The 26,888-nt window shown below is 37.6% G+C and overlaps 3 protein-coding genes across 9 annotated transcripts; all 3 read right to left on the reverse strand.

The window, feature by feature from the left end:
- LOC113064694 (natural killer cell receptor 2B4-like) lies at positions 1–8,450 on the reverse strand. Of its 3 annotated transcripts, XM_026235560.1 has the most exons (6): positions 8,393–8,450; positions 7,700–8,023; positions 5,468–6,720; positions 4,775–5,098; positions 931–1,233; positions 1–338 (listed from the first exon to the last, which is right to left on the reverse strand). In XM_026235560.1, exons 3-6 carry the CDS (start codon positions 5,514–5,516, stop codon positions 244–246), a joined length of 771 nt encoding a protein of 256 aa, XP_026091345.1. In that variant the 5' UTR covers positions 5,517–6,720; positions 7,700–8,023; positions 8,393–8,450; the 3' UTR covers positions 1–243. The 3 variants fall into 3 exon arrangements, with proteins under 3 accessions (XP_026091345.1, XP_026091346.1, XP_026091347.1); XM_026235561.1 differs by lacking the exons at positions 7,700–8,023; positions 8,393–8,450 and adding an exon at positions 7,108–7,259; XM_026235562.1 differs by lacking the exons at positions 4,775–5,098; positions 5,468–6,720 and having other exon boundaries at positions 8,393–8,444.
- Positions 8,451–15,594: 7,144 nt separating this feature from the next.
- On the reverse strand, positions 15,595–22,134 carry LOC113064695 (glutaminase liver isoform, mitochondrial-like). Of its 3 annotated transcripts, none has more exons than XM_026235565.1 (18): positions 21,789–22,134; positions 20,820–20,916; positions 20,136–20,257; positions 19,922–20,051; positions 19,767–19,846; positions 19,529–19,692; positions 19,281–19,339; positions 18,810–18,842; positions 18,536–18,594; positions 18,393–18,459; positions 18,261–18,311; positions 17,999–18,175; positions 16,634–16,765; positions 16,443–16,535; positions 16,253–16,314; positions 16,095–16,171; positions 15,932–15,995; positions 15,595–15,852 (listed from the first exon to the last, which is right to left on the reverse strand). In XM_026235565.1, exons 1-18 carry the CDS (start codon positions 21,959–21,961, stop codon positions 15,693–15,695), a joined length of 1,800 nt encoding a protein of 599 aa, XP_026091350.1. In that variant the 5' UTR covers positions 21,962–22,134; the 3' UTR covers positions 15,595–15,692. The 3 variants fall into 3 exon arrangements, with proteins under 3 accessions (XP_026091350.1, XP_026091351.1, XP_026091352.1); XM_026235566.1 differs by having other exon boundaries at positions 20,820–20,913; positions 21,789–22,133; XM_026235567.1 differs by lacking the exons at positions 20,136–20,257; positions 20,820–20,916; positions 21,789–22,134 and having other exon boundaries at positions 19,529–19,652; positions 19,922–19,974.
- Positions 22,135–23,159: 1,025 nt separating this feature from the next.
- Positions 23,160–26,383, reverse strand: LOC113064698 (retinol dehydrogenase 7-like). 3 transcript variants are annotated; one of them, XM_026235570.1, is made up of 6 exons: positions 26,011–26,383; positions 24,970–25,008; positions 24,549–24,874; positions 24,216–24,474; positions 23,939–24,102; positions 23,160–23,631 (listed from the first exon to the last, which is right to left on the reverse strand). In XM_026235570.1, exons 2-6 carry the CDS (start codon positions 24,984–24,986, stop codon positions 23,411–23,413), a joined length of 987 nt encoding a protein of 328 aa, XP_026091355.1. In that variant the 5' UTR covers positions 24,987–25,008; positions 26,011–26,383; the 3' UTR covers positions 23,160–23,410. The 3 variants fall into 3 exon arrangements, with proteins under 3 accessions (XP_026091355.1, XP_026091356.1, XP_026091354.1); XM_026235571.1 differs by having other exon boundaries at positions 24,970–25,034; XM_026235569.1 differs by lacking the exon at positions 26,011–26,383 and having other exon boundaries at positions 24,970–25,861.
- Positions 26,384–26,888: the final 505 nt, after the last annotated feature.

The raw sequence follows: 26,888 nt of genomic DNA on the forward strand, positions 1-26,888 counted from the left end.
GAGGTTGTGATGCCAATAGAATGTTCCTGCACAACCGGAGGCTGCAGATTCAGGACCGCAGATCTGGGCCGCAGTTCTAGGACCCTAGTTTTTCCTGACAGCGCCACCTACCGTACTGGCCAATATAGCGATGGCTGCAGTTTCAGGAACGCAGTTCTAGTATCCTGTTGGTTTAGTTTGCGGTCACGTTACTTTGTATATACCCTTCTCTGTGATGCTGGCTTTTTCTTGTTCACATCCATTCTAGATCTGACGTAAAAAAAACGGAGCAACAGAGGCCACGCCCACCACAGCATAAATCAACGATGGCGTCACACTCGAAGAACGGCTCGGGATGTCTGGGGAAAGAAAAGACTAATATTAGACTAGCCCATATGAGGAATCAAATGCTCGTTTCTAAAAATCTTTTGCTTATTAAATGTTTGAATGAAAATTCTAAAATGCAGTGTTCTAAAAAACCCCTTTGAGAAACAGACCTTGTTCTCAAACCTTTTAAACACTCGCACTTCTACCAATAGAGGGCACTAGCTTCTTAATTATAATTAGTTGTTTGCAGTTACATATATATATATATATATATATATATATATATATATATATATATATATATATATATATATATATATATATATATATATATATATATACACACACATACATATTTGTATTTATTTATTTCAATGAAAAACTCGACCAGGAAAGTGACACCATGGTGTTTTCATTGGCTTCATTTGTGACTATTAAGTGAGTCATCACGTTATCATTTCAGTGTTGTGTCAACTTTGACAAATTCATTAACAAACATATTAATTCCTTAACATCAGAGAACCAACAAACGGTTTTAAACAAGTTTAGAAATTAGTATAAATTACATAATTTTACTTTTGGGTGAATTGTTCCATTAAAAGAAAGATCACTGAAGTAGGCTACCTGGACATTTACAGAGCTGAGTGATGTTGAGATGTTGAGTCTGGTTGCTGATGGGATTGTTGAGCACACAGCTGTAGCTGTTTTTATCCTGATATTCCACCTCCAGAGGTAGAGAGAGACTGATGCTGAGATCAGACACACTGATGCTGGACAATAAACTGTTTCCTTTGTACCAGGAGAGAGTCACATGACCCACATTCACCACTGAACACACCAATGAACAATTCTGCTCTGAGGATGAGGATGATGAAGATGAAGAACATTGTGAAGAATTACTGCTGATTACAGGAACAGGAAGATGAGCTGGAAAACATGTAAATAAATATAAGTATATTGCCTTGACATGGGAAAACTCATACAAAAGGGAAAATAGGATAGGTTTATAATCAGAATCAGGATCAGAAAGACCTTTATGCCAAGTATAATTGCACATACAAGGAATTTGTTTTAGTAACATGGGCTTCCAGTACTCAGAGACAACCACACACAGACAAAAATAAATAAAAACATTTGGCAAATAAATAATTGTATAAACAATTGTGCTATAAATGATAATGGAATAAGATTGAATAAGATGCAGGGATGTAGGATGGAGGGGTAACAAATAAATATAAGGATATTGCACATTTATTTGCATAAGCATAAGTGGGGAACATTTAACTGTTCATGAGGTAGATTGCCTGGGGGAAGAAACTGTTCTTGTGCCTTGCTGTGGTGTTTGCGGCTCTGAGGCGCTGGCCAGATGGCAAAAGTTCAAAGATGGGGAGACTTGGATGTGAGGGATCCAGAGTGATTTTCTGAACCTTTTCCTCACTCTGGATGTATACAGTGCTTGAAGGGTGGGCAGGGGAGCACCAATAATCCTTTCGGCAGTCTGAACAGTTCTCTGTAGTCTTCTGATGTCTGATTTTGTTGCTGAACCAAACCAGACAGTTATTGAGGTACACAGTACAGACTCAATGACGGCTGAGTAGAACTGTTTCAGCAGCTCCTGTGGCAGGTTAAACTTCCTCAGCTGGTGAAGGAAATACAACCTTTGCTGGGCCTTTTTCACAACGTCAATGTGATTGTCCCACTTCAGGTCCTGAGAGATGGTGGTTCCCAGGAACCTGATGACTCCACTGCAGTCACAGGGCTGTTCATGATGGTGAGTGGGGGGAGTGCAGGGGGGTTTCTCCTGAAGTCCACAATCATCTCCACTGTTTTGAGCGTGTTCAGCTCCAGGTTGTTAAGACTGCACCAGACAGCCAGCTGCTCAACCTCTTGTCTGTAAGCAGACTCATCACTGTCCTGGATGAGGCCGATGACTGTAGTGTCATCTGCAAACTTCAGGAGCTTGACAGAGGGGTCTTTAGAGGTGCAGTCGTTGGTGTACAGGGAGAAGAGCAGAGGGGAGAGAACACATCCCTGAGGGGCACCAGTGTTGGTGGAACGGCTGTTTGACATGAATTTCCCCAGTCTCACTAGCTGTTGCCTATCTGTCAGAAAGCTGGTGATCCACTGACAGATGGAGCTAGGAACAGAGAGCTGGGTCAGTTTAATCTGGAGGGTTGTTGGGATGAAGTCCACAAACAGGATCCTCAAATAAGTCCCTGTTTTGTCCAGATGTTGCAGGATGAAGTGCAATCCCATGTTGATTGCATCATCCACCGATCTGTTAGCTCGGTAAGCAAATTACAGGGGGTCCAGTCAGTGTTGGGTATAGTTACTTTGGAAAGTAGTTAGTTAGGTTACAACGTTACCATCAATTAAAAGTAATCAGTTATGATACAGCGTTACCTATTCATAAAAGTAACGCGTTAGAGTACTCATGCGTTACCAAAAATTAAAAGCCGTTTGCAGCGGCTCACACACGACAGACACAGCCCCCGGCCCCTTTAAATGCACCTAGAAGTCGTGACTACCGACAATGAATAACGTCCGTCATCCGAATAAATTAACACTGCAGGATAACAATAACAGGAAAGACAGTCAGCAATCGGCTATTCCACATGGCGTTTTATTTATTTATTATCACAGAACATATTATTAATCAAAATTCGCACCTAACGTTACCCAGCCCGGTTAGCCTAGGCTACTGTATATTATGAGCACCACAAGATAACTCCTGATTTTTCTTTAACTTTAAATAATGCAGTTATCAAAGTACAAGTATGCTTACTTGTAAACACAACCTTAAACAGGCTTGCAGATTTAAATCCATTTAGAAATGATGAACAACCAGCCAGCCAACGATCTAACAGAAATTAACAGCTGCCTGTCAAACAAAAATGATAACAAACCGAATTAAATCCTTCACTGCCACACAGGCAAATGACAAATCGCTTAAAAGCCGAACTAATTATTATTAAAGTATCACTCACAGTCACAAGCCTAAATTCGCTTTAACACAGTCCTCTTACATTTACTCTTCAAAGTAGTGATTAAAACGTAGCGTTAAATTTGAGGTAGAATTTTTGGCGGTCGACAGAAGCAGAGTGTGCATTTTACCGTTATGTTCTTTTCTTTTTCGTTGACAAATTGAAAATAATGTGCGTACTTCCATAAACCAAACGCTGTCCTCTCTACCATCTTGCCGGGAGTTCGAAAAAAAAACCCACACACACAGGGTCAGGCGCAGGGCACAGACGCATCACAGCCATTGACTTTACGATCACAGAGCTTCGGCTCCGCTGATACTGTACATCGGCAGGTGGCACAGTAGACCTAGGACTACTGTCTGACAAAAAGCCGGCTGCAGTCGGGATTTTCCTTTCCTTAAAATAACGGATTACTTTTTTAAAAAAATAACGAAGTTACTGATTACTTACGCACGAAACTAATGCGTTAAGTTACAAATTTCAGGAAAAAAGTAATTAGAGTACTCTAACGCGTTACTTTGTAACGCGTTACCCACAACACTGGGTCCAGTAAGGGTCCAGTGATGTCCTTCAGATAAGCCAGAACCAGTTTTTCAAACGACTTCATAACGACAGACGGTAGAGCCACAGGTCTGTAGTCATAAAGTTCTGCTATCTTGGGTTTCTTTGGGATGGGGATGATGGTGGAGCGTTTGAAGCAGGAAGGCACTTCACACAACTCCAGGGATCTGTTGAAGATCTGTGAAAAGATGGGGGCCAGCTGGTCAGCACAGATTTTCAGACAGGCTGGTGTAACACCATCTGGGCCTGGTGCTTTTCTTCTTTTGTTCTTCTTGAAGACCTGGCGCACATCATCTCCACAGATTTGAAGAGCAGGAGGTGTGGAGAGGGGGATTGCAGGATGTGTTAATGGTTGTGTAGGGAGATGGTCAGAATGGGTGTTGGGGGTTTCAAATCTGCAATAAAACTCATTCAGGTCGTTAGCAAGTCGTTGATTAGCCTCAGTGCAAGGGGATGGTGTCTTGTAGTTAGTGATGGCTCTCAGTCCACTCCAAACTGAAGTTGAGTGGTTGGAAGTAAACTGGTCTTCCAACTTTTTAGCGTAGGTCTTTTTAGCCGCTCTGATCTCTTTGTTCAGTGTGTTCCTGGCCCGATTGTACAAGACCCTGTCCCTATTTCTGTAGGCATCCTCTTTGGCCTGACGAAGATGTCTGAGTTTTACTGTAAACCATGGCTTATCATTGTTGAATGTTAAATAAGTCCTGGTTGGAATGCATATATCCTCACAGAAACTAATATAGGATGTTACGGTCTCTGTGAGTTCGTCCTGATCGGTGGTAGCACCTTCAAAAACACTCCAATCAGTGAGGTCAAAACAAGGTTGTAAATCCTGCTCCGTTTCACTGGTCCATCTCTTCACAGTCCTTACTACAGGTTAAGCAGATTTAAGTTTACATGTATATTTTAAGTCATATCGGACTCACCATAGACAGTAACATTAAATATCTTGTCTGAGTTCCCTCTGTTGCTGCGGATCTGTCGTTTATAAAGCCCAGAGTCTGTGCTTCTGGTGTTTCTGATGGTCAGAGATCCAGTCTGATTGTCCAGCTTCAGTCTGTCTCCAAATATCTCATGACTGTTAAACATATCAATCACAAGCTTATAGATTTCAGCTATACGAGTCTCTTTAGGTCCAAACATCCACAGTATCTGATCATCTCTCTGTAGTTCAGTAACATCAGTGTTTAGAGTGACAGAATCTCCCTCAGTCACCGACTTCATTACATCTGGAGCAGCACCAAACACACCTGAAACACATTCAGAACAACATCTTTGGCAGAACCGAGAGATCTTAAAAATCCTTCAAAATGTATCTAATATATTTATTTTTAAAACATTTAGCATATAGAGAAATGACAGGATGTGGTTTTTACCGTTGGTTATTAGCTCATGAATGTCTCTATAATGATTAGATGAGTTTTCTTCAGTAATTTAAAGTTAACCCTTATACAATAATGTTTTGGCACATATCAGTAAACAGGCACATTATTGGATCATTTGAGCTTGTTACAGACACTGATGCTCAGTGACTCTTGAAAACCTCTGAAATTTAATATATATATCACCAAGCATTTACAAAAACACATGAATGTAATAAGTAGCAATACACATCTTACCTTCCACACAAATGAAGAGCAAGATTAAACAGCACTTGTGCGTGTGCATCTTCAAAGTGCAACTGGTGTTACTGAAGTTTCAGTTCACAAACAAGTGTATCTGGTAAATATTCAGCCAATCACCGCTCACTTCTCATTGTATTGTTATGAGTAAGTATCAGTCAGAGCCTTCATTTCTTTTTAGAGTCCAGAACACATTGGTTTTTAGCATCTTGGTTGTTTAAACATAATTCAAGTACCAATAGCCTCCATATGTTACTAAAGCTTTTAAGCTTATTTTTCCTCATGTTGTAAAATTCTTGAGTGATTAATATATTTTAAATTATCCCTAGGTTGTGAAAGACACACCAAAGTGTGTTAAAATAAACATGTGATGTATTTTGTTGCTAAGCACAAGAACGTCAGCGTTGGCATTGTGGGCAGACAAAGATTCGTGAGAATTTTCAGGTGCTTGCGAGCGTTTTTATGTGAAGCCACAGGTCTCTGCCCCAACTCATGCTGTCATTCCAGTAATTCTACCATTCTGCCCTGTATCATAGCACTGCAAGTCATTACATGTCTCATCCTACACTATACCGCTTTACTCCCACAGGCTTTGTGCTGCATCTGATGAAATTGAAATAACCCTGATCTGTATTGTTTGTTTGTGTTAAACCTTGATTTTTCCCCTCTTTTTGTTTTCCCCTTTTCATTGTCATTAGTGTTTTTATAGAAATCCCAACGTTCCAGAAAATCAGAAGTCGGTTATTTCCAAAAATAAAGAGTTTGAAATTTAACTCCAATTACAACACTGTTTATGAAGGTGTTTGTTCATGCTTTAGGTCAGTGACTTTCAATGTGTTTGTAAATTAATACAATTTGTAAATAAAATTCAGTGTGTTAATTAGACCGGAGGGTGAGCAAATTATGATTTTTAGAATCACCTTAATTTATTTGGTTATGACACACTGCCTCTTTAAAATGGTGAAACACAGTTTTAAATGAGTAGTTAAAAAAATTGAGAACCACTGTATTAGAAGCACCTTTGCTCTATTTTACATTACAAAGTGGATGTGAATTCGATTGAACAATTATGAGTTACTGCCTCCTCGTGTCTGCAGAAGAGAATGGCGTGAGTGAGGTTGTGATGCTGGCTTTTTCTTGTTCACGCCCATTCTAGATCTGACGTAAAAAAACAAGCAGAGCGACAGAGGCCACGCCCACCACAGCATAAATCAACGATGGCGTCACACTCGAAGAACTGCTGGGAAAGTCTGGGGAAAGAAAAGACTTATCAGACTATGCTCATTTTGGAAAATTCTAAAATGCTGTGTTCTAAAAAAAGCACCTTTGAGAAACAGACCTGGTTCTCAAACCTTGTAAATACTCGCACTCTTTCTTTTTTTTTACTGATATGTAAAGCACTTAGAATTACCATTATGAATGAAATGTACTATTTAAATAAACTTAACTTATTTTTCTGACTGTGAATTTTAACATTTTTACCAATAGAGGGCACTAGCTTCTTAATTATAATTAGTTGTTTGCAGTGTGTGTGTATATATATATATATATATATATATATATATATATATATATATATATATATATATATATATATATATTTGTATTTATTTATTTATTTTAATTAAAAACTCGACCAGGAAAGTGACACCATGGTGTTATCATCGGCTTCAGTCAGAATGGGTGTTGGGGGTTTGAAATCTACATTGAAACTCATTCAGGTCGTTAGCAAGTCGTTGATTTGCCTCTGTGCAAGGGGATGGTGTCTTGTAGTTAGTGATGGCTCTCAGTCCACTCCAAACTGAAGTTGAGTGGTTGGAAGTAAACTGGTCTTCCAACTTTTTAGCGTAGGTCTTTTTAGCCGCTCTGATCTCTTTGTTCAGTGTGTTCCTGGCCCGATTGTACAAGACCCTGTCCCTATTTCTGTAGGCATCCTCTTTGGCCTGACGAAGATGTCTGAGTTTTACTGTAAACCATGGCTTATCATTGTTGAATGTTAAATAAGTCCTGGTTGGAATGCATATATCCTTACAGAAACTAATATAGGATGTTACAGTCTCTGTGAGTTCGTCCAGATCGGTGGTAGCTGCTTCAAAAACACTCCAATCAGTGAGGTCAAAACAAGGTTGTAAATCCTGCTCTGTTTCACTGGTCCATCTCTTCACAGTCCTTACTACAGGTTAAGCAGATTTAAGTTTACATGTATATTTTAAGTCATATCGGACTCACCATAGACAGTAACATTAAATATCTTGTCTGAGTTCCCTCTGTTGCTGCGGATCTGTCGTTTATAAAGCCCAGAGTCTGTGCTTCTGGTGTTTCTGATGGTCAGAGATCCAGTCTGATTGTCCAGCTTCAGTCTGTCTCCAAATATCTCATGACTGTTAAACATATCAATCACAAGCTTATATATTTCAGCTATACGGGTCTCTTTAGGTCCAAACATCCACAGTATCTGATCATCTCTCTGTAGTTCAGTAACATCAGTGTTTAGAGTGACAGAATCTCCCTCAGTCACCGACTTCATTACATCTGGAGCAGCACCAAACACACCTGAAACACATTCAGAACAACATCTTTGGCAGAACCGAGAGATCTCAAAAAACCTTCAAAATGTATCTAGTATATTTATTTTTAAAACATTTAGCATTTAGAGAAATGACAGGATGTGGTTTTTACCGTTGGTTATTAGCTCATGAATGTCTCTATAATGATTAGATGAGTTTTCTTCAGTAATTTAAAGTTAACCCTTATACAATAATGTTTTGGCACATATCAGTAAACAGGCACATTATTGGATCATTTGAGCTTGTTACAGACACTGATGCTCAGTGACTCTTGAAAACCTCTGAAATTTAATATATATATCACCAAGCATTTACAAAAACACATGAATGTAATAAGTAGCAATACACATCTTACCTTCCACACAAATGAAGAGCAAGATTAAACAGCACTTGTGCGTGTGCATCTTCAAACTGCAACTGGTGTTACTGAAGTTTCAGTTCACAAACAAGTGTATCTGGTAAATATTCAGCCAATCACCGCTCACTTCTCATTGTATTGTTATGAGTAAGTATCAGTCAGAGCCTTCATTTCTTTTTAGAGTCCAGAACACATTGGTTTTTAGCATCTTGGTTGTTTAAACATAATTCAAGTACCAATAGCCTCCATATGTTACTAAAGCTTTTAACCATATTTTTCCTCATGTTGTAAAATTCTTGAGTGATTAATATATTTTAAATTATCCCTAGGTTGTGAAAGACACACCAAAGTGTGTTAAAATAAACATGCTATGTATTTTGTTCCTAAGCACAAGAACGTCAGCGTTGGCATTGTGGGCAGACAAAGATTCGTGAGAAGTTTCAGGTGCTTGCGAGGCTGAAGACCATCTCCAGCACTGTGGTTATAGCTCTCTCATATACTTATATCTAACTGTGTTAGAGGGTATGTTGTTTAGAGGGCAATAGATGAGTAGGGACTTACTTACACAGAAGAGAAAAAATTGTTAAAGAAGCTATTTTTGTTTTCTTCGCCCCCAAAAGTATTCTCATAGCTTCATTAAATGAAGGCTGAACCCCTGATATCACATGGACTATTTTGATGATGTAGTTGTAATTACTCTGAAATTACTTTATTTTTGTACAAAAGCAGTTTTATATGTGATGCATTAAAATGTAAAAACGTGCACGCCTTGTTTATTTTCTTTCAGCTTGTCTGGTAGTCATTCATGGCCTCACTCCTCAGGGTTTTTATGTGAAGCCACAGGTCTCTGCCCCAACTCATGCTGTCATTCCAGTAATTCTACCATTCTGCCCTGTATCATAGCACTGCAAGTCATTACATGTCTCATCCTACACTATACCGCTTTACTCCCACAGGCTTTGTGCTGCATCTGATGAAATTGAAATAACCCTGATCTGTGCTGTTTGTTTGTGTTAAACCTTGATTTTTTCCCCATCTTTTTGTTTTCCCCTTTTCATTGTCATTAGTATTTTTATAGAAATCCCAACGTTCCAGAAAATCAGAAGTCAGTTATTTCCAAAAATAAAGAGTTTAAAATTTAACTCCAATTACAACACTGTTTATGAAGGTGTTTGTTCATGCTTTAGGTCAGTGACTTTCAATGTGTTTGTAAATTAATACAATTTGTAAATAAAATTCAGTGTGTTAATTAGACCGGAGGGTGAGTAAATTATGATTTTTAGAATCACCTTAATTTATTTGGTTATGACACACTGCCTCTTTAAAATGGTGAAACACAGTTTTAAATGAGTAGTTAAAAAAATTGAGAACCACTGTATTAGAAGCACCTTTGCTCTATTTTACATTACAAAGTGGATGTGAATTCGATTGAACAATTATGAGTTACTGCCTCCTCGTGTCTGCAGAAGAGAATGGCGTGAGTGAGGTTGTGATGCTGGCTTTTTCTTGTTCACGCCCATTCTAGATCTGACGTAAAAAAACAAGCAGAGCGACAGAGGCCACGCCCACCACAGCATAAATCAACGATGGCGTCACACTCGAAGAACTGCTGGGAAAGTCTGGGGAAAGAAAAGACTTATCAGACTATGCTCATTTTTTAAAATTCTAAAATGCAGTGTTCTAAAAAAAGCACCTTTGAGAAACAGACCTGGTTCTCAAACCTTGTAAATACTCGCACTCTTTCTTTTTTTTTTTACTGATATGTAAAGCACTTAGAATTTAAATAAACTTAACTTATTTTTCTGACTGTGAATTTTAACATTTTTACCAATAGAGGGCACTAGCTTCTTAATTATAATTAGTTGTTTGCAGTGTGTGTATATATATATATATATACATATATATATATATATATATATATATATATATATATATATATATTTATTTATTTCAATTAAAAACTCGACCAGGAAAGTGACACCATGGTGTTCATTTGTGACTATTAAGTGATTCATCATCTATGGTCATCACGGAGTAATCACGTTAACATTTCAGTGTTGTGTCAACTTTGACAAATTCAATATGAATTCATTAACATCAGTGAACCAACAAACGGTTTTAAACAAGTTTAGAAATTAGTATAAATTACATAATTTTAGTTTTGGGTGAATTGTTCCATTAAAAGAAAGATCACTGAAGTAGGCTACCTGGACATTTACAGAGCTGAGTGATGTCGAGATGTTGAGTCTGGTTGCTGATGGGATTGTTGAGCACACAGCTGTAGCTGTTTTTATCCTGATATTCCACCTCCAGAGGTAGAGAGAGACTGATGCTGAGATCAGACACACTGATGCTGGACAATAAACTGTTTCCTTTGTACCAGGAGAGAGTCACATGACCCACATTCACCACTGAACACACCAATGAACAATTCTGCTCTGAGGATGATGATGATGATGATGAAGAACATTGTGAAGAGTTACTGCTGATGACAGGAACAGGAAGATGAGCTGGAAAACATGTAAATAAATATAAGTATATTGCCTTGACATGGGAAAACTCATACAAAAGGTAAAACAGGATAGGTTTATAATCAGAATCAGATCAGGATCAGAAAGAGCCTTATTGCCAAGTATGCTTGCACTTACAAGGAATTTGTTTTAGTGACATAAGCTTCCAGTACACAGAGACAACCACACACAGACAACAAAAAAAGGCAAATAAATAAGTGTATAAACAATTGTGCTATAAATGATAACGGAATGGATTGAATAATATGCAGGGATGTACTAAGATAGAGGGGTAACAAATAAATATAAGGATATTGCACATTTATTTGCATAATCATAAGTGGGGAACATTTAACTGTTCATGAGGTAGATTGCCTGGGGGAAGAAACTGTTCTTGTGCCTTGCTATTCTGGTGTTTGCGGCTCTGAGGCGCTGGCCAGATGGCAAAAGTTCAAAGATGGGGAGACTTGGATGTGAGGGATCCAGAGTGATTTTCTGAACCTTTTCCTCACTCTGGATGTATACAGTTCTTGAAGGGTGGGCAGGGGAGCACCAATAATCCTTTCAGCAGTCCGAACAGTTCTCTGTAGTCTTCTGATGTCTGATTTTGTTGCTGAACCAAACCAGACAGTTATTGAGGTACACAGTACAGACTCAATGACGGCTGAGTAGAACTGTTTTAGCAGCTCCTGTGGCAGGTTAAACTTCCTCAGCTGGTGAAGGAAATACAACCTTTGCTGGGCCTTTTTAACAATGGAGTCAATGTGATTGTCCCACTTCAGGTCCTGAGAGATGATGGTTCCCAGGAATCTGAATGACTCCACTGCAGTCACAGTGCTGTTCATGATGGTGAGCGAGGGGAGTGCAGGTGGGTTTCTCCTAAAGTCCACAATCATCTCCACTGTTTTGAGCGTGTTCAGCTCCAGGTTGTTAAGACTGCACCAGACAGCCAGCTGCTCAACCTCTTGTCTGTAAGCAGACTCGTCACCGTCCTGGATGAGGCCGATGACTGTAGTGTCGTCTGCAAACTTCAGGAGCTTGACAGAGGGGTCTTTAGAGGTGCAGTCGTTGGTGTGCAGGGAGAAAAGTAGAGGGTAGAGAACACATCCCTGAGGGGCACCAGTGTTGGTGGAGCAGCTGTTTGACATGAATTTCCCCAGTCTCACTAACTGTTGCCTATCTGTCAGAAAACTGGTGATCCACTGACAGATGGAGCTAGGAACAGAGAGCTGCGTCAGTTTGGTCTGGAGGGTTGTTGGGATGATGGTGTTGAAAGCCGAACGAAAGTCCACAAATAGGATCCTCACATAAGTCCCTGTTTTGTCCAGATGTTGCAGGATGAAGTGCAATCCCATGTTGATTGCATCATCCACGGACCTGTTAGCTCGGTAAGCAAACTGCAGGGGGTCCAGTAAGGGTTCAGTGATGTCCTTCAGATAAAACAGAACCAGTTTTTCAAACGACTTAATGATGACAGACGTTAGAGCCACAGGTCTGTAGTCGTTAAGTTCTGCTATCTTGGGTTTCTTTGATGGGGATGATGGTGGAGCGTTTGAAGCAGGAAGGCACTTCACACAACTCCAGGGATCTGTTGAAGATCTGTGAAAAGATGGGGGCCAGCTGGTCAGCACAGATTTTCAGACAGGCTGGTGTTACACCATCTGGGCCTGGTGCTTTTCTTCTTTTGTTCTTCTTGAAGACCTGGCGCACATCATCTTCACAGATTTGAAGAGCAGGAGGTGTGGAGGGTGGGATTGCAGGATGTGTTAATGGTTGTGTAGGGAGATGGTCAGAATGGGTGATGGGGGTTTCAAATCTGCAATAAAACTCATTCAGGTCGTTAGCAAGTCGTTGATTTGCCTCAGTGCAAGGGGATGGTATCTTGTAGTTAGTGATGGCTCTCAGTCCACTCCAAACTGAAGTTGAGTGGTTGGAAGTAAACTGGTCTTCCAACTTTTTAGCGTAGGTCTTTTTAGTCGCTCCAATCTCTTTGTTCAGTGTGTTCCTGGCCTGATTGTACAAGACCCTGTCCCTATTTCTGTAGGCATCCTCTTTGGCCTGACGAAGATGTCTGAGTTTTACTGTAAACCATGGCTTATCATTGTTGAATGTTAAATAAGTCCTGGTTGGAATGCATATATCCTCACAGAAACTAATATAGGATGTTACAGTCTCTGTGAGTTCGTCCAGATCGGTGGTAGCTGCTTCAAAAACACTCCAATCAGTGAGGTCAAAACAAGATTGTAAATCCTGCTCTGTTTCACTGGTCCATCTCTTCACAGTCCTTACTACAGGTTAAGCAGATTTAAGTTTACATGTATATTTTAAGTCATATCGGACTCACCATAGACAGTAACATTAAATATCTTGTCTGAGTTCCCTCTGTTGCTGCGGATCTGTCGTTTATAAAGCCCAGAGTCTGTGCTTCTGGTGTTTCTGATGGTCAGAGATCCAGTCTGATTGTCCAGCTTCAGTCTGTCTCCAAATATCTCATGACTGTTAAACATATCAATCACAAGCTTATAGATTTCAGCTATACGAGTCTCTTTAGGTCCAAACATCCACAGTATCTGATCATCTCTCTGTAGTTCAGTAACATCAGTGTTTAGAGTGACAGAATCTCCCTCAGTCACCGACTTCATTACATCTGGAGCAGCACCAAACACACCTGAAACACATTCAGAACAACATCTTTGGCAGAACCGAGAGATCTTAAAAATCCTTCAAAATGTATCTAGTATATTTATTTTTTAAAACATTTAGCATTTAGAGAAATGACAGGATGTGGTTTTTACCGTTGGTTATTAGCTCATGAATGTCTCTATAATGATTAGATGAGTTTTCTTCAGTAATTTAAAGTTAACCCTTATACAATAATGTTTTGGCACATATCAGTCAAACAGGCACATTATTGGATCATTTTAGCTTGTTACAGACACTGATGCTCAGTGACTCTTGAAAACTTGAAATTTTGTATATATATATATATATATCACCAAGCATTTACAAAAACACATGAATGTAATAAGTAAAGTCGCAATACACATCTTACCTTCCACACAAATGAAGAGCAAGATTAAACAGCACTTGTGCGTGTGCATCTTCAAACTGCAACTTGTGTTACTGAAGTTTCAGTTCACACCAACACACACAACAGAGTATCCAGTAAAGATTCAGCCAATGACAGCTCACTGCTCATTGTATTGTTATGAGTAAGTATCAGTCAGACTCTTCATTTTTTTTTTTTTAGAGTCCAGAACACATTGGTTTTTAGCATCTTGGTTGTTTAAACATAATTCAAGTAGGGTGAATACTGGTAAAGTGGGACAGTTAAGCTTAATAATTAATATCTTTGCATGGACTGAGCTCATCGGTAGCAAGTACGTGATTAAAAAAAAAAAAATGTGGCTATGACATCACTTCCGGGGTGTGGCACATCATATTTAACAACCTTGCAGTGAACTGTGATGGTAAGTAAAATGACATAGCATTCTGGGGTAAATAATGTTAAGGTTATAAAAATAAAACAACTCATGGATCATTTGTAATTGTTACATATTTAGTTATAGGATGTAATGGTGAATCAGAATTTTTAAAAATCAGATTCATATTAATCTTCTTGGGGGTTTTTTTTAATGCGATTTTGACACTGTCCCAGTTTGACAGTAGTGCCTTGAAAAATGTGGTTTGGGGTCATTGTGTGTTTGGGTAAGATTCATCCATCCTGTGTTTAATGTTTCTTTCTTTTTTATTGTCTATAGTATAGTAGAGATCCTAAGCTATTTAGAATAGTATCACATGAGCGGCTAAGACATTTGGATCATAATAAAAAAGTATGCAGAATATAAATTATCAGAAAGTGTACCACTTTACCAGTATTCACCCTACCAATAGCCTCCATATATTACTAAAGCTTTTAAGCATATTTTTCCTAATGTTGTAAAATTCTTGAGTGATTAATATACAGGCCAAAGACCAAAGTGTGTTAAAATAAACATGTGATGTATTTTGTTCCTAAGCACAAGAACGTCAGCGTTGGCATTGTGGGCAGACAAAGATTCGTGAGAAGTTTCAGGTGCGTGCGAGGCTGAAGACCATCTCCAGCACTGTGGTTATAGCTCTCTCATATACTTATATTTAACTGTGTTAGAGGGTATGTTGTTTAGAGGGCAATAGATGAGTAGGGACTTACTTACACAGAACAGAAGAAATTGTTAAAGAAGCTATTTTTGTTTTTTTTGCCCCCAAAAGTATTCTCATAGCTTCATTAAATGAAGGCTGAACCCCTGATGTCACATGGACAGAAGGGTGTGAATGTGCTATAGTGCAAGTTTCATTCACTGATGCAAGTACTCGTGTACTAAAATGATGCTCAGCGACGTATGGCATCATAATACTGCTAATAGTTGTTGGGTTATAGATTTATATTTTACATATAAAAGGAATCATAATAGTGAATTGAGTATACTTGACATTTAATTGAAAACACTATTTGTGAGGTCATGGGTTTTTGATATAAGAATAAGAATCTGTTGGCATGTTTGGTTTGATTTATTATTCACTAATACTTTATACTCTCATTACACTGTATAAATATAGCTTCAAAGCTAAGCTAAAACAATTTTTTACAGAAATTATGTACAAAAATCTCATATTTACAAATCGAAACAAAAAAAGGAGCCTTTTATCTTTGTAAAGAGATATTTCTGTAAATGTGCCCTTATTCTTTTAATATCTGAAGACATGATCTGCTGTATATTCCTAAAGTTGGTTACATTCACAGCAGATCACACTCGTCCCTCCAGAGACGAACTTTTGGATTGATGACTAGGGACTTCTGCGTCAGTCTGAGATGTCTGAATGCATTTCTGCTCATATTCTTCCAAGATTTTCACCATGTCCTTGTGGCCGAACTGCATGGCATCATCCCGAGGAATATTTCCCCACCTGAATAAGAGTTATGAGGTTAGTTAGAACCAAATGGATGAAGTTGAATGTAATCGTATAAAGAAACAGGGCTCTGTACCGGTCTTTCACAAAAGGGTTGACCTTACAGGACTGCATCAGAAATAGCACAACATCCATGTGACCTAAAACAGAGAAAGAACAGATGGCAAAATACATTTATGATTAAACCAATCATGTTTGGGACTAAAATATTATTTTATGTTTACAGAAAACGATTTTACCCTCTGCAGCAGCTACATGAAGAGGTGTACGAGAGTCATAGTCCTTCAGATCCATATCCATGGATGAAAGGGCAAACCTGGAGAAAGAAGTAAGCAATTTATATTTCGGTAGCACTCAAAAATGTGGAGTAATAAAGACATAAACTGTATAAAATTACCTTCTCAGAGCTGACACATCTCCACTGTGTGCTGCAAACATCAGATTCATCACGTACTTATTCTACAAGACCAAATAATAATCATTTGGTGAGTTCATTGCTGGGACTAAAAAATAGCTTAATGTAGGGTATTTTCACAAGTTTTGGAGTTTAGTTGAAGTGAAAGCTGTTTTTCAAATGTAAGATTTACCCTGTCATCATCAGACTGTCTGCGAGGGTCCTGCTTCTTCACAAAGTGCCTCAGATTGTCATAATTGTGAAAGTTGAACAAAGACACCAGTTCCTAATTATGGAAGGGTTACAAAATTAGTTATTTAAACTAAATGTATAATGTGGAATTAAAAAGAGAGTGATAAACTAACAGGACAATGCCTGAAACACCTGACAGAAGTGGATTCCACGGACACTGTTCCCAACTTTGTCCACAGGGGGCGACCAACACATGACACCCATCACATTTGGCACCACCAGAAGAACTGCACCAGACACACCGGATTTAGAAGGTAATCCAACCTGCCATGTATTGAGAAATACCTATGATTTACTCGGGACGATACCAATTATTTTGTTTCCAATATGACACCGATATTTTTCAAGGCAGTATCGTCGAAACCGATACCGATACGACACTTCTGAACTAAACTTTTAAAATGAAATTTATTAAATTATTAAATTACTATGAGTAAAATGGGTAATGATTACTAGTAAACTTTATTTAAAATGCATTTAACATTTAATACGCCTTAATTGTAACTTAAGAGGGTATATTTTTGTTTACACATGGTTCAGATATGTTTTTTGTTTACAGATAATTCGAATCTACAAATACTACAGTTGAACTATGGTCACTTTAGTAAAACCATGGTTCATTTTCATAAGGGACTGCCAGTGACAGACTGTTGCATGAATAAAATGAAAACTTTTCTCTTACAGTGTACTATTTACATTAACATTACAGAATAAAACATGATCAATATTATCTTTAAATGGTCAATTTCAATAAATGTAATTGCACAAACTATGTAGGCTACAATATCAATTTGTTTAATTTGAAATGACTCGAATATGTATGTTTTTTTCTTTTCTCTGATAAGCATTGTTCAGGACTGCCATTCCCAAAAGCTTTAATGCTTTCTTATGATACTTTTGGGAAACGCAGCTTTGTTTGAATGCGCTGTCAGAAGTGAGTGAACGCTCTCTGGCATGGATTGATTCTGTCTTGCAACATTTGCGTGAGCAGGAAAATCGTTCTACACAATTATTTGCTAACATAGCTTATTCATCGAATTCAATGCATTATTTTTTTTGTTAAATAAAATCATTGGTAAATAAAACACACCTTAGTATCAATATGTTTTGTTTGAGTATCGATACTTTCGATACTTGCATCAGTATCAATACATTGATACTTCGGATCGATACGCCCATCCCTATTTATCACTACGATAAGTTTAAGTATGACAAAATGAACTACAATGTACTACAAGAAGCTAGCAGAAAAGTCCTTAATATTATACTGATTAAAGGTTTTTGAAGCTCTCCAGTATACAACATATATGTATTACCTCAACAGACTGCACAATTAAATTTGTTTCAATTAGTAAGGATTGTAATACCTTATCTTAAATAAGCACTTTTTAAATAAAAATTATTTTAAATGTAAGTTCACTAGATTCAAAGCATTAGAATTCAAACTCTGACGACATATAAAGACACACAGTTTGTAGAGACAATATTTGTTCTCACGTGGAAAGCGAACTCTCCAGAGAAGTCGTACATCCCGCAGGAGTGCATGAGACTCAGTGTGTTTCGTACGGCTTCTGTACTCAGAACTCTCTCTCCTGTGATTGGACAGATGCCTCCGTTAGCCAGTGTAGCGGCCATTATGCTGCCAGATTCGCATGTGACTTCTATGGCGCACAACTATGAGGGACGGAAAGGAAATTCTGATGGAGCGTTCAATTTAGCGTTCGATTTAACAATGGGAAAAAATTTCAACTGGGCCTACCTGGAAATAAAAGTCCAGTGCATCCATCATATCTGCCCCCTCAGGAAAACACTGTAAAGGAGGACATCATGGTTGCATTTGCAGACAACCGACAATATCTTGCTAGTTTGCTAAAGATGCTAAAGAACAAACCTTCTTCTCTTTTAGGTAGTATCCTATTGCGTAGTTTCGGTCTCCCGTTTCCTTCTCAGACTGAAACCTGTTGAAATGAAAATAAGTCAATAATAATAGCACTGGGCGAAAAACAAGTGTAAGTTGAGCAATGAAAGACATACGTTGCGTTGCTGAAGCCCACATACTCCCTGCCCGTCATTTTCTTCACAAACTCCATCACCTGTGAAAGAGATCCAAACAGTCATTAGCTTACAGTCAAGATTTTGGAATCACATTTGGTCCATTTTGGGATAACGGCAATATATTTTCAAGGAATGAAAACTCTTTCTAATACAAAGATACTCTATGACTTTTATAATATAGCTGAAAAGCTGTATGCACTACATTTTTGATTAAATTTTTTTTAATGGCAACATCCAACAGGTTATTACTTACATAGTCAAACTTCTCGGCCTTGTTGGCACCTGGCTGTAGAGAACAACAACAGGAGAATTTACCAACCGAATAATTTTGTGTATTCTAGCTTGTACTGGAGAACTCTGGGAACCTCGTAAACACAAGTCATATACACCTTATGTAAAGGTCATTTTTAATAGGCTGGATTAATTCCAGGTTATAAATACTCCTGCTCATAGCTTCACAAGGTCAGTATGCTACTTGTGTAACAGATGCACTGGGTCTGTCCACACAGAGCTGCATTCTGGGTCAAAGGTTTGTTAGATCAAATGAATTCTTGGCCCGGTCTGCATGTCAATACATGGGCGTATATCACTGTTTGTTTGGGAGTCCAGCAGAGTTGATTACCAGAAAACAAGTAAATATTAACGCAAACCAATTTGACACCAAACTCAAGTTCACCAGAAAATATTCATATCGAATTTCCCATTTATATAAAAATTTGTCGACCTTGATAAGAGAACTGATGACGATTGCTCCAGCGTTGACCATAGGATTGTGAGGTTTATCTAAAAACAGAAAAGCGAATTGTTTAAATTAAATACAACTATTATTACTTTAAAAAAATTATTATAGAATAATACATTTATTTAGATTTTTTTTTCTAATGAGATTATTCTCAGTACTGAAAAGTTCAGTCTAGCAAAAAGATAAGATATTCTACACGTAATGATAATCTACCACATTTTCCCACCCACCTTCTTCAGCCAGGGAGAGTTTGTTGAATTTGAATCCACTTGGCTCCTTCCCCACGTAGTGGTGCACGCGCTCTGTGCCGTGTTCGTGTACTGCGATGGCGTATTCCAGCGGCTTCACGCATGACTGCAAGCAGAACGGCATCTTTGTGTCTCCAACTGAGTGTCTGAATTCCAAGATGTGATTTAAAAACCACCACTGCATATTTTAGAAAAGTTGGGGTCGGATTGATCTATTTACCTTTGTCCATCCACTGTGCAGAGAGAGACGCCCCAAAGATCAGGACTAAACTTGGTCAGATGGGGAATGTATTTTGCAACCTAAAAATAAAGATTCTAAGTGAGTCCAACTTCACAAATGAGTAATGAAAATGGATTTAAAAATACAGTTTCTACCTGTCCATCTTGCTGGAGTTTCGATGTTTCGTAAATATGATTGATAATGCCCACAAATGCTTCAAATTCTGGAATGATAAACTTCCGTCTGAAAGCGAGACTCAGCAGGACTATGTTGCCACCAACACACCTGATTTGATTATCGCAATTACTAAACAACGAAATATTTCTCATATGCAGGAATGTTGCAAATCTACATCGCCTGGATACTCACTTTCGGAACAGCTCAAGGTCCATCATGACTTCACCGGCTGACTCCCGGACAGCTTCGCGAATCTTTTCCATGCAGTCCCGTAATCTGGGGTCAGAGGTCAGTAGGCCAGTGCTTTTCACTGCCTGTAAGATGGGGAGAGTAATGTTCTGTCTTTTCACAGCCGTTCAGTTTACTTTGTGTAATGCCGTTGTGCAATGCATTTGTTGTGCAAGCATTATTTAAAAACCAATGTATATAAATGTAAACTAAACAAGACTATAAATATACAAACTGTTTAAGATTTTATCTAATAAAAAGTAAAAAAATTAATTATACTATACTGATTATTGACTTTACCTATAAATGATTACATAAACGTTGACACAAACCAGTTCCACAAAGTCTAGGTAAATGTTTGTGTGTGTTCTGGCCCAGACTTCTCATGACCAGATTTCAGAAGAAACATAAGCGTATAGTAATAGTACGTATAGTAACTGAGGCTATAACATGAAACTGAGTTAACGGAGCTGCTCCCAACTGTTGCCTGTATACACACACACATATATATATATATATATATATATATATATATATATATATATATATATATATAGACTTGGAAAACTGCTAGTGCAAAGATTTTAAAATCTAGTTCAATCTTTATTGGATATGATTTTGTATGTGTGTGTCAATTAATAAACTCACAGCAATGAAATGAGACACGGGAACTTTCTCTGCTCCTTCAGTTATGGTGTAGAAAAGCATGTCCTCTAGTCCACAAAACAGACTGGTCACGTGTCTGCTTTAACAAAATACAATTACACACAGGCTGCTAGCACCAAACATATTGTATTTCAGTTAGTTAATTTTATTGTGCATTACTATTTTTATATACTATTTCATTTATGACTTTAGGTCCATTAGCAAGAAACACACAATACAAACCAAAACAATACACATTAAATAAGACAGTTATACCAATACTTTGTCATAGAGGACTGATATCAGTAAGCCTATGATTTGACAACAACATTATAATATTATTTTGTGAATCTTCCAGCTGACAAATTAATTTATAGGCCAAAGTTCAATCAAATTTCTCATTAACCTGTTAACTGTCAATCATATTTTTGAACATAGACTTGAAAGTGCCTGATCCAAACCTAAATTTGTATAATTCGTGCCTGAAAACATTTTGTAACATGATTTTGATGTACCATTTTAATGGTAACGGAATGTTTGAATTTAAAATGTGTTTCAAAGGATGAATTTTGAGATTTTAAAATTTTCAAGTGATATAATTTCTGATGATTTCTAAACGAAGAAGAACTTTTTTTTGACAAAGGTTCAGAACTCCTGTTATGATGTAGTTTTTGAGGTGCACTCTTGCCATTAATTAATCTATTACTTTTCCTACATCATTTTTAACAAAAAATATTGGTAAGATATCTATTTAGGAGTCTTAGACCTTTCCAACGATATATAGTTTGTTATGATTAGATTAGAATTTAACTGTTGTATAGTGAAGTAAACGGAGGCGGCTCACCGAGGGGCCGGGTGGCAGTTAACAGGTTAATACAGGGAATTATTATACTCTAGCCTTACTGTATAAATCACTTGAACTCCTCCATCTATTATTTATCGCTCTATCCATTAATTGTAGAAGTGACTCACTGTTTGGATGTAGGTTGATCGGCGATAAATTCTTGGCTCGAGTGAATCCGCGAAGATAAACTGAACGTCCTCCTCGCCACATTGTGAAACACTGAGCCGCTTTTTGCGATGTCTTTCGCCAGTAAACCAATGACTCCGACATTAGTCAGTCGCAGGGTCCTGAAAGAGATCATTTTCCAGTATCTCGTATGACAAAATCCGAAGTTTAAAGCGTTAAAAGGGGATATTCCAACTATTCCTTGTTGCAAATAACGGTCTCCAGAGTTGCGCGCGGCCGGTTTGTTTTGAGGCGCGTGAACAGGTGCGCGTGGAATTCATCAACACTGACGTCGCCGGAAAGTTCACTGTCAGATTACTGGATAACTTTCACTGATAAAACATCGAGGGGGGAGCCAATTCATGGCATGATGTTGAAACATCACGTTTTGAGACGTTTATAAGACGTTTATAATCATTTAAACGATCGTTTGAGGTAAAAAAAAAAAAAAAAGTGAAGCTGCAAGTGTCTGTTAAAGATCTCTTCATCTGGAAAGATCTGCTGTGTAGGCTACAAACATCTAATAGACGTCTTTAAGATGTCAGTTTTAATAAATAATAATAAACATCTTTAAGTCATTTTCTAAATGTCTACTTGACATCTGATATAGGAACATGTGCTATCAGGGTTTACATCATGGTTTCTTTGCTCATATAAGTCAAGTTTCCAGATGTCTTTAAGATGTCAGCATCGGTTTAATGAATCTTTCATCATGGTACAAAGTGTAACTCTTGTTTACTAGACTTACACTTCTGGATATCATTATGGAATGGCAGAACCATTTTTGGTGGCCCAAAGAACTTTTGACTTGAAGAATTCTTAAAAGAACCATAGTGTGAAGATCATTTAATAGGCTAATCTAAAGAAAATCTTTCTACTAAAAGAACCTTTTGCATACTCAAAGGTTTCAATGGATGATAATGGTTCTTCATAGAACCATCAATGCTAATAACATACATTTATTTATAATAGTATAGTCCATTTAGACCAGGGATCCTCAAATCTGGCCCAGGAGATCCACTTTCCTGTGGAGTTTAGCTATAACCATAACCAAACACACCTGAACAAGCTAATTGTAGTTAAGTTGTCTCAACTCACCAAAAGCTGGAAGACCATGACCTTCAGAGTAAAGTATTGAAAAACAACAATAAAAGATGGTTTTATGCAAGTTATGAGATTGATGCATGGTTCTCAGTGCATAGACAATATTCTTATGACATTTATTGAATGATGTTTATACAGTTATATGAATTTAATTAGCAGTAACATACAGATATAACACCAAAGGTTACTCAAGCAACACCTCTACATTAGATGACCAATGGGCACAAACTGGTGATGCACTTAGAAAGGCACATTTTAATTACGTTGCATAATAGTTCATAAATATACAAAATTACTAATAGTGTCTAGTAACCAGATAACTTTGCATCATAAATACTACAGTATTAAATTTACAGACACATAGTGTTTGTAAACTCTAGTTACTTTGTAAGACCCCAAAATAAAGCGTCATCCAGTGTATCATAAGAGGAACATGAAAGGTTAAGATTTAAGGGAATCGGTCCTACACTCACGTCCAAATCTAGACACTTTTTGCTGGCTTTGGCAACACCAGCTTCAGGGCGATATCTACAATGCAAGCGGGCATATAAGACAAGGGAATCCACAAGAGCTTGGCATCCCAGCCTGCGCTGTAGCGTGTTCTCGGGTGGACGGCCAGCAGGGCGTGTTCCATGCAGTTGGTCACTTTACTGAGGTCAGAGTCGCAAATGGTGTTCATTATCAGCCTCTGGATCTTGATATCTGGAGAGACAAAGAGTGTCAAAATGGACTATACTCTTATAAATAAATGTATTTTATTAGCATTGATGATTTTGAGAAGAACCATTGAAACTTTTCAGTGGGCAAAAGGTTCTTGCAGTAGAAAGAATATCTTTAGACTCTTAAATGATCTTCACTCTATGGTTCTTTTTAGAATTCTTCAACTGAAAGGTTCTTTAGGGAACCAAAAATGGTTCTGCCATTGCATAATGCAATGTTTATAGGCTAGTTGAGACTATATGTTTGGAGAAATGGAGAAAAGTAGTTGTTGGCATAAAAAAAAACATACATTTATCCAAGTATTTGTCTCCATAACTCTCCTTTACTTCAGGGGTCAGTTGGTTCCAGAGGCGATGGAGTTCCCTTTCGATGGGCTCCAGACTGGTCACCTGGGTCTTGAAGAAACCAGGTTCGATGATGCACACATTGACCCCAAAATTCTGGATGTCCCTCCTGAAATTGAATGCAAAATCCAAAGGTTTTCTTTAAAGACTAAAGCTATGGTTTCAAAGGTCAAAATGATATTAAAGCCCCATAAAAACACTGTATTCATTGACGTGTGGTACCTGAGACAATCAGAGAAGCTCTCCACTGCAAACTTTGAGATGCAATACCCTCCGCCGTTAGCGGCCACTCTTCCCAACACTGAGGCCACGTTCACCACTCGTCCACGGGCCTTTTTGACAAGAGGAAAGAAGTTCATGGTCATCTCGATAACACCAGTCATGTTGACTTTGAGCGTGCTTTCGAAGTCTTGGATTTTCATCCATTCGGATGGACCCATGGGAAGCGAGCGCCCGGCGTTGTTCACAAGACCCCATAGTCCTGGGAAATCGGAAGCAAAGATGTCACTCCTTGTATCTAAAACTTATTTTAAAGTGCCACCTGAAACACTATACCTTTATCTCCAACTTCTTTTTTGGTCCATTCCAAAGCCTTCTGAATGCTATCTGTGCTGGTCACGTCCAAAATGCAGGTCTTCAGGAAAGGTCCCGTCGCCCTCTTCAGATCATCTGCACCCTTTTCCGTGAGACACCCGGCTAGGACACGGAAACCACGTTTGTCCAGGCGTTTGCACAGTAGGTGTCCGAACCCAGAGTCGCAACCTGTTACAAAAACGTGTTTCTCCGAGACCTTGGTGATCTCCAGGTTGTCCCGGTAGAACCACACCAGAACCCACAGCAGCACGAACGCACCCAAGGCGTATGTGCAGGTACAGTTATTACTGTAAGCATAAAATGCATACAATATGGACATATTTATGAGTTTTGTTGGTTTATTAGCTTGTTTTGATAGTATTTCAGTCAGACGCATTCTTACCTCAAGTACTCGTACATCGCTTCTGCCTCCTGAGTGATTCTGCAAAGATGTTTTGTAAACAATTGCTTTTTGGTAGAATGCCAATGAATAAAAGAAAGAAAAACAACAACAATGCAGGTGTAATTATGAAGCGTCATGGTGCAATTCCTTAAATCACCACATGGGGCAACATAGTCTAACTCCAGTTTAAAAAAGTATTGTGAATTTATATAAAACTTCTTAAAATATTCTAATAAAATGACTTAATATGGTTTTTACGGGCTTATTGGACTTTATTGATCCATGTTCACAGCTTCTCTTTGGTTTTAGATTATGTATTCACAGGGGGCTAACATGCGTAACGCTGTCGTTTTTCAGAGCACATGAGAAATCTTGGCTAAAAACTAAGGCTCTTAAAAAACAAAGGGCGTAAAGATTTCAACAACGCAATAAAATTGAAAGTCCAGCACCACAGAAACACTATAAGCTTCTCAAAGCTCAAAACCTATTAGCTACAGGGACTTATGAGCAAAGAGAAAGGTTGAAGATTCATCTCTGTGTTACCACATAACGAATTGGACAAAACCAACCATTTAAGCTCCTATACGCACATTATGCTTTGAGGAATGTATGATAATTAATTATCAAATAAACATGCAAACATGCTTTTATCTAAAAATTATTATGCTTTCCGGTAATAAATGCATAAAAGTTGTACACACAATATTTTACGATTAACTTAAAAAAAATAACGTCCAAAAAATAAGAAAAATAACAAATATAAAAATAAATTACTAAACTGAAAACCCTTATCAACATACATTAAAGAAATTGCCTTATTTGTAACAAAAAACATCAAATTATTACTCAAATTAACCTGATTAATAATTCAAAATTAATCAATTTTAAATGTTCGCAAGTAAAACATAATTTTAAGAGAATATAAAACCAACTAATACTCTTTTTAATCTCTTTAAGCATACACATTTAAATAAACGTTAATCCACCTTGAAATAATACAAAATTCTGCTATCAGTTAAAGTAGTCAGTTATTAGACTTACTTTTTTCCCTTCTTGGCTCTGGAGCTGGAGGTCCTGAGCGCGTTTGGTGAGTGATCTGAAGTGGGTCTGCGTCTCAGATTTATCCCTAAAGCTGATCCTCTCAGAGAGGGCCGCGATTTCTAATCTCTAATCTCACTGTATTGACGTTTGGGCATTTTTGTGTGCTTGTGTAAGCGTCCTCCACAAATAGCTGGGTTGGGAGGAACTTTTAAGGAGAATCATGCCAATTCACTTTATTTTTAGGTTGATTGAATTAGTTTTTGGGAGGTTGATAGGAAACTTTAAGCAATGACAGGAGCGTCCGTCCAGTGATGAGACATTAATGTGACACTTTTTTGTACGGCAGTTTTAAACCATTTCTATTTATGTTCAAATGGTCATATGTGAAGACTATGGAATATTAGTACGTGTGAAATAATAATTAAATAAATTAGAATATACAATTAAATCGTATAGTATTACACAATATATAATTTATTTTCATTGAAATTTATACAAATTAATTATCATATGGATCTAGAAGTTTTTATCAGTATTTTTATCGATTTAAACTTTAGTTAACATTTTCTTTATATGGATTTTTGTGATTTTATTTATCTATCTATCTATCTATCTATCTATATATCTATATATATATATATATATATATATAGTTTCATGTTAATTTTTATAATTTTATTGTAGTACATCAAGTTGAACTAAATAAAAATCTGTAAACTAGCTGAAAAAAAGTTTTTATTTCAAATAAGTTATTTTTAAATTTGTTAAACTGGGTTTAATTTATGGTTTTAGTTTGATAAATCTGATCGATGTGTCTGTATATGTGTGTGTATATATATATATACCATATGAGTTCAAAAAATCATGATAAAAATGAC

This window comes from Carassius auratus, chromosome 47 (genome assembly GCF_003368295.1).
Source record: "Carassius auratus strain Wakin chromosome 47, ASM336829v1, whole genome shotgun sequence".
Taxonomy (NCBI): Eukaryota; Metazoa; Chordata; class Actinopteri; order Cypriniformes; family Cyprinidae; genus Carassius; species Carassius auratus.

What these genes read in the sequence shown, in the direction of transcription:
- LOC113064694 (XM_026235560.1), bottom strand. Translation starts at nt 5,516, where the DNA reads ATGCACACGCACAAGTGCTGTTTAATCTTGCTCTTCATTTGTGTGGAA. An exon ending in GCTCTTCATTTGTGTGGAAG is followed by an intron (nt 5,099 to 5,467) that starts GTAAGATGTGTA and finishes AATGTGTTTCAG; the next exon opens with GTGTGTTTGGTGCTGCTCCA. An exon ending in ATTTAATGTTACTGTCTATG is followed by an intron (nt 1,234 to 4,774) that starts GTGAGTCCGATA and finishes CATGTTTTCCAG; the next exon opens with CTCATCTTCCTGTTCCTGTA.
- LOC113064695 (XM_026235565.1), bottom strand. Translation starts at nt 21,961, where the DNA reads ATGATCTCTTTCAGGACCCTGCGACTGACTAATGTCGGAGTCATTGGT. An exon ending in AACTCCAGCAAGATGGACAG is followed by an intron (nt 19,847 to 19,921) that starts GTAGAAACTGTA and finishes CTTTATTTTTAG; the next exon opens with GTTGCAAAATACATTCCCCA. An exon ending in TGCACAGTGGATGGACAAAG is followed by an intron (nt 19,693 to 19,766) that starts GTAAATAGATCA and finishes CTTGGAATTCAG; the next exon opens with ACACTCAGTTGGAGACACAA.
- LOC113064698 (XM_026235569.1), bottom strand. Translation starts at nt 25,106, where the DNA reads ATGACGCTTCATAATTACACCTGCATTGTTGTTGTTTTTCTTTCTTTT. An exon ending in GCGATGTACGAGTACTTGAG is followed by an intron (nt 24,875 to 24,969) that starts GTAAGAATGCGT and finishes TTATGCTTACAG; the next exon opens with TAATAACTGTACCTGCACAT. An exon ending in AGCTTCTCTGATTGTCTCAG is followed by an intron (nt 24,103 to 24,215) that starts GTACCACACGTC and finishes ATTCAATTTCAG; the next exon opens with GAGGGACATCCAGAATTTTG.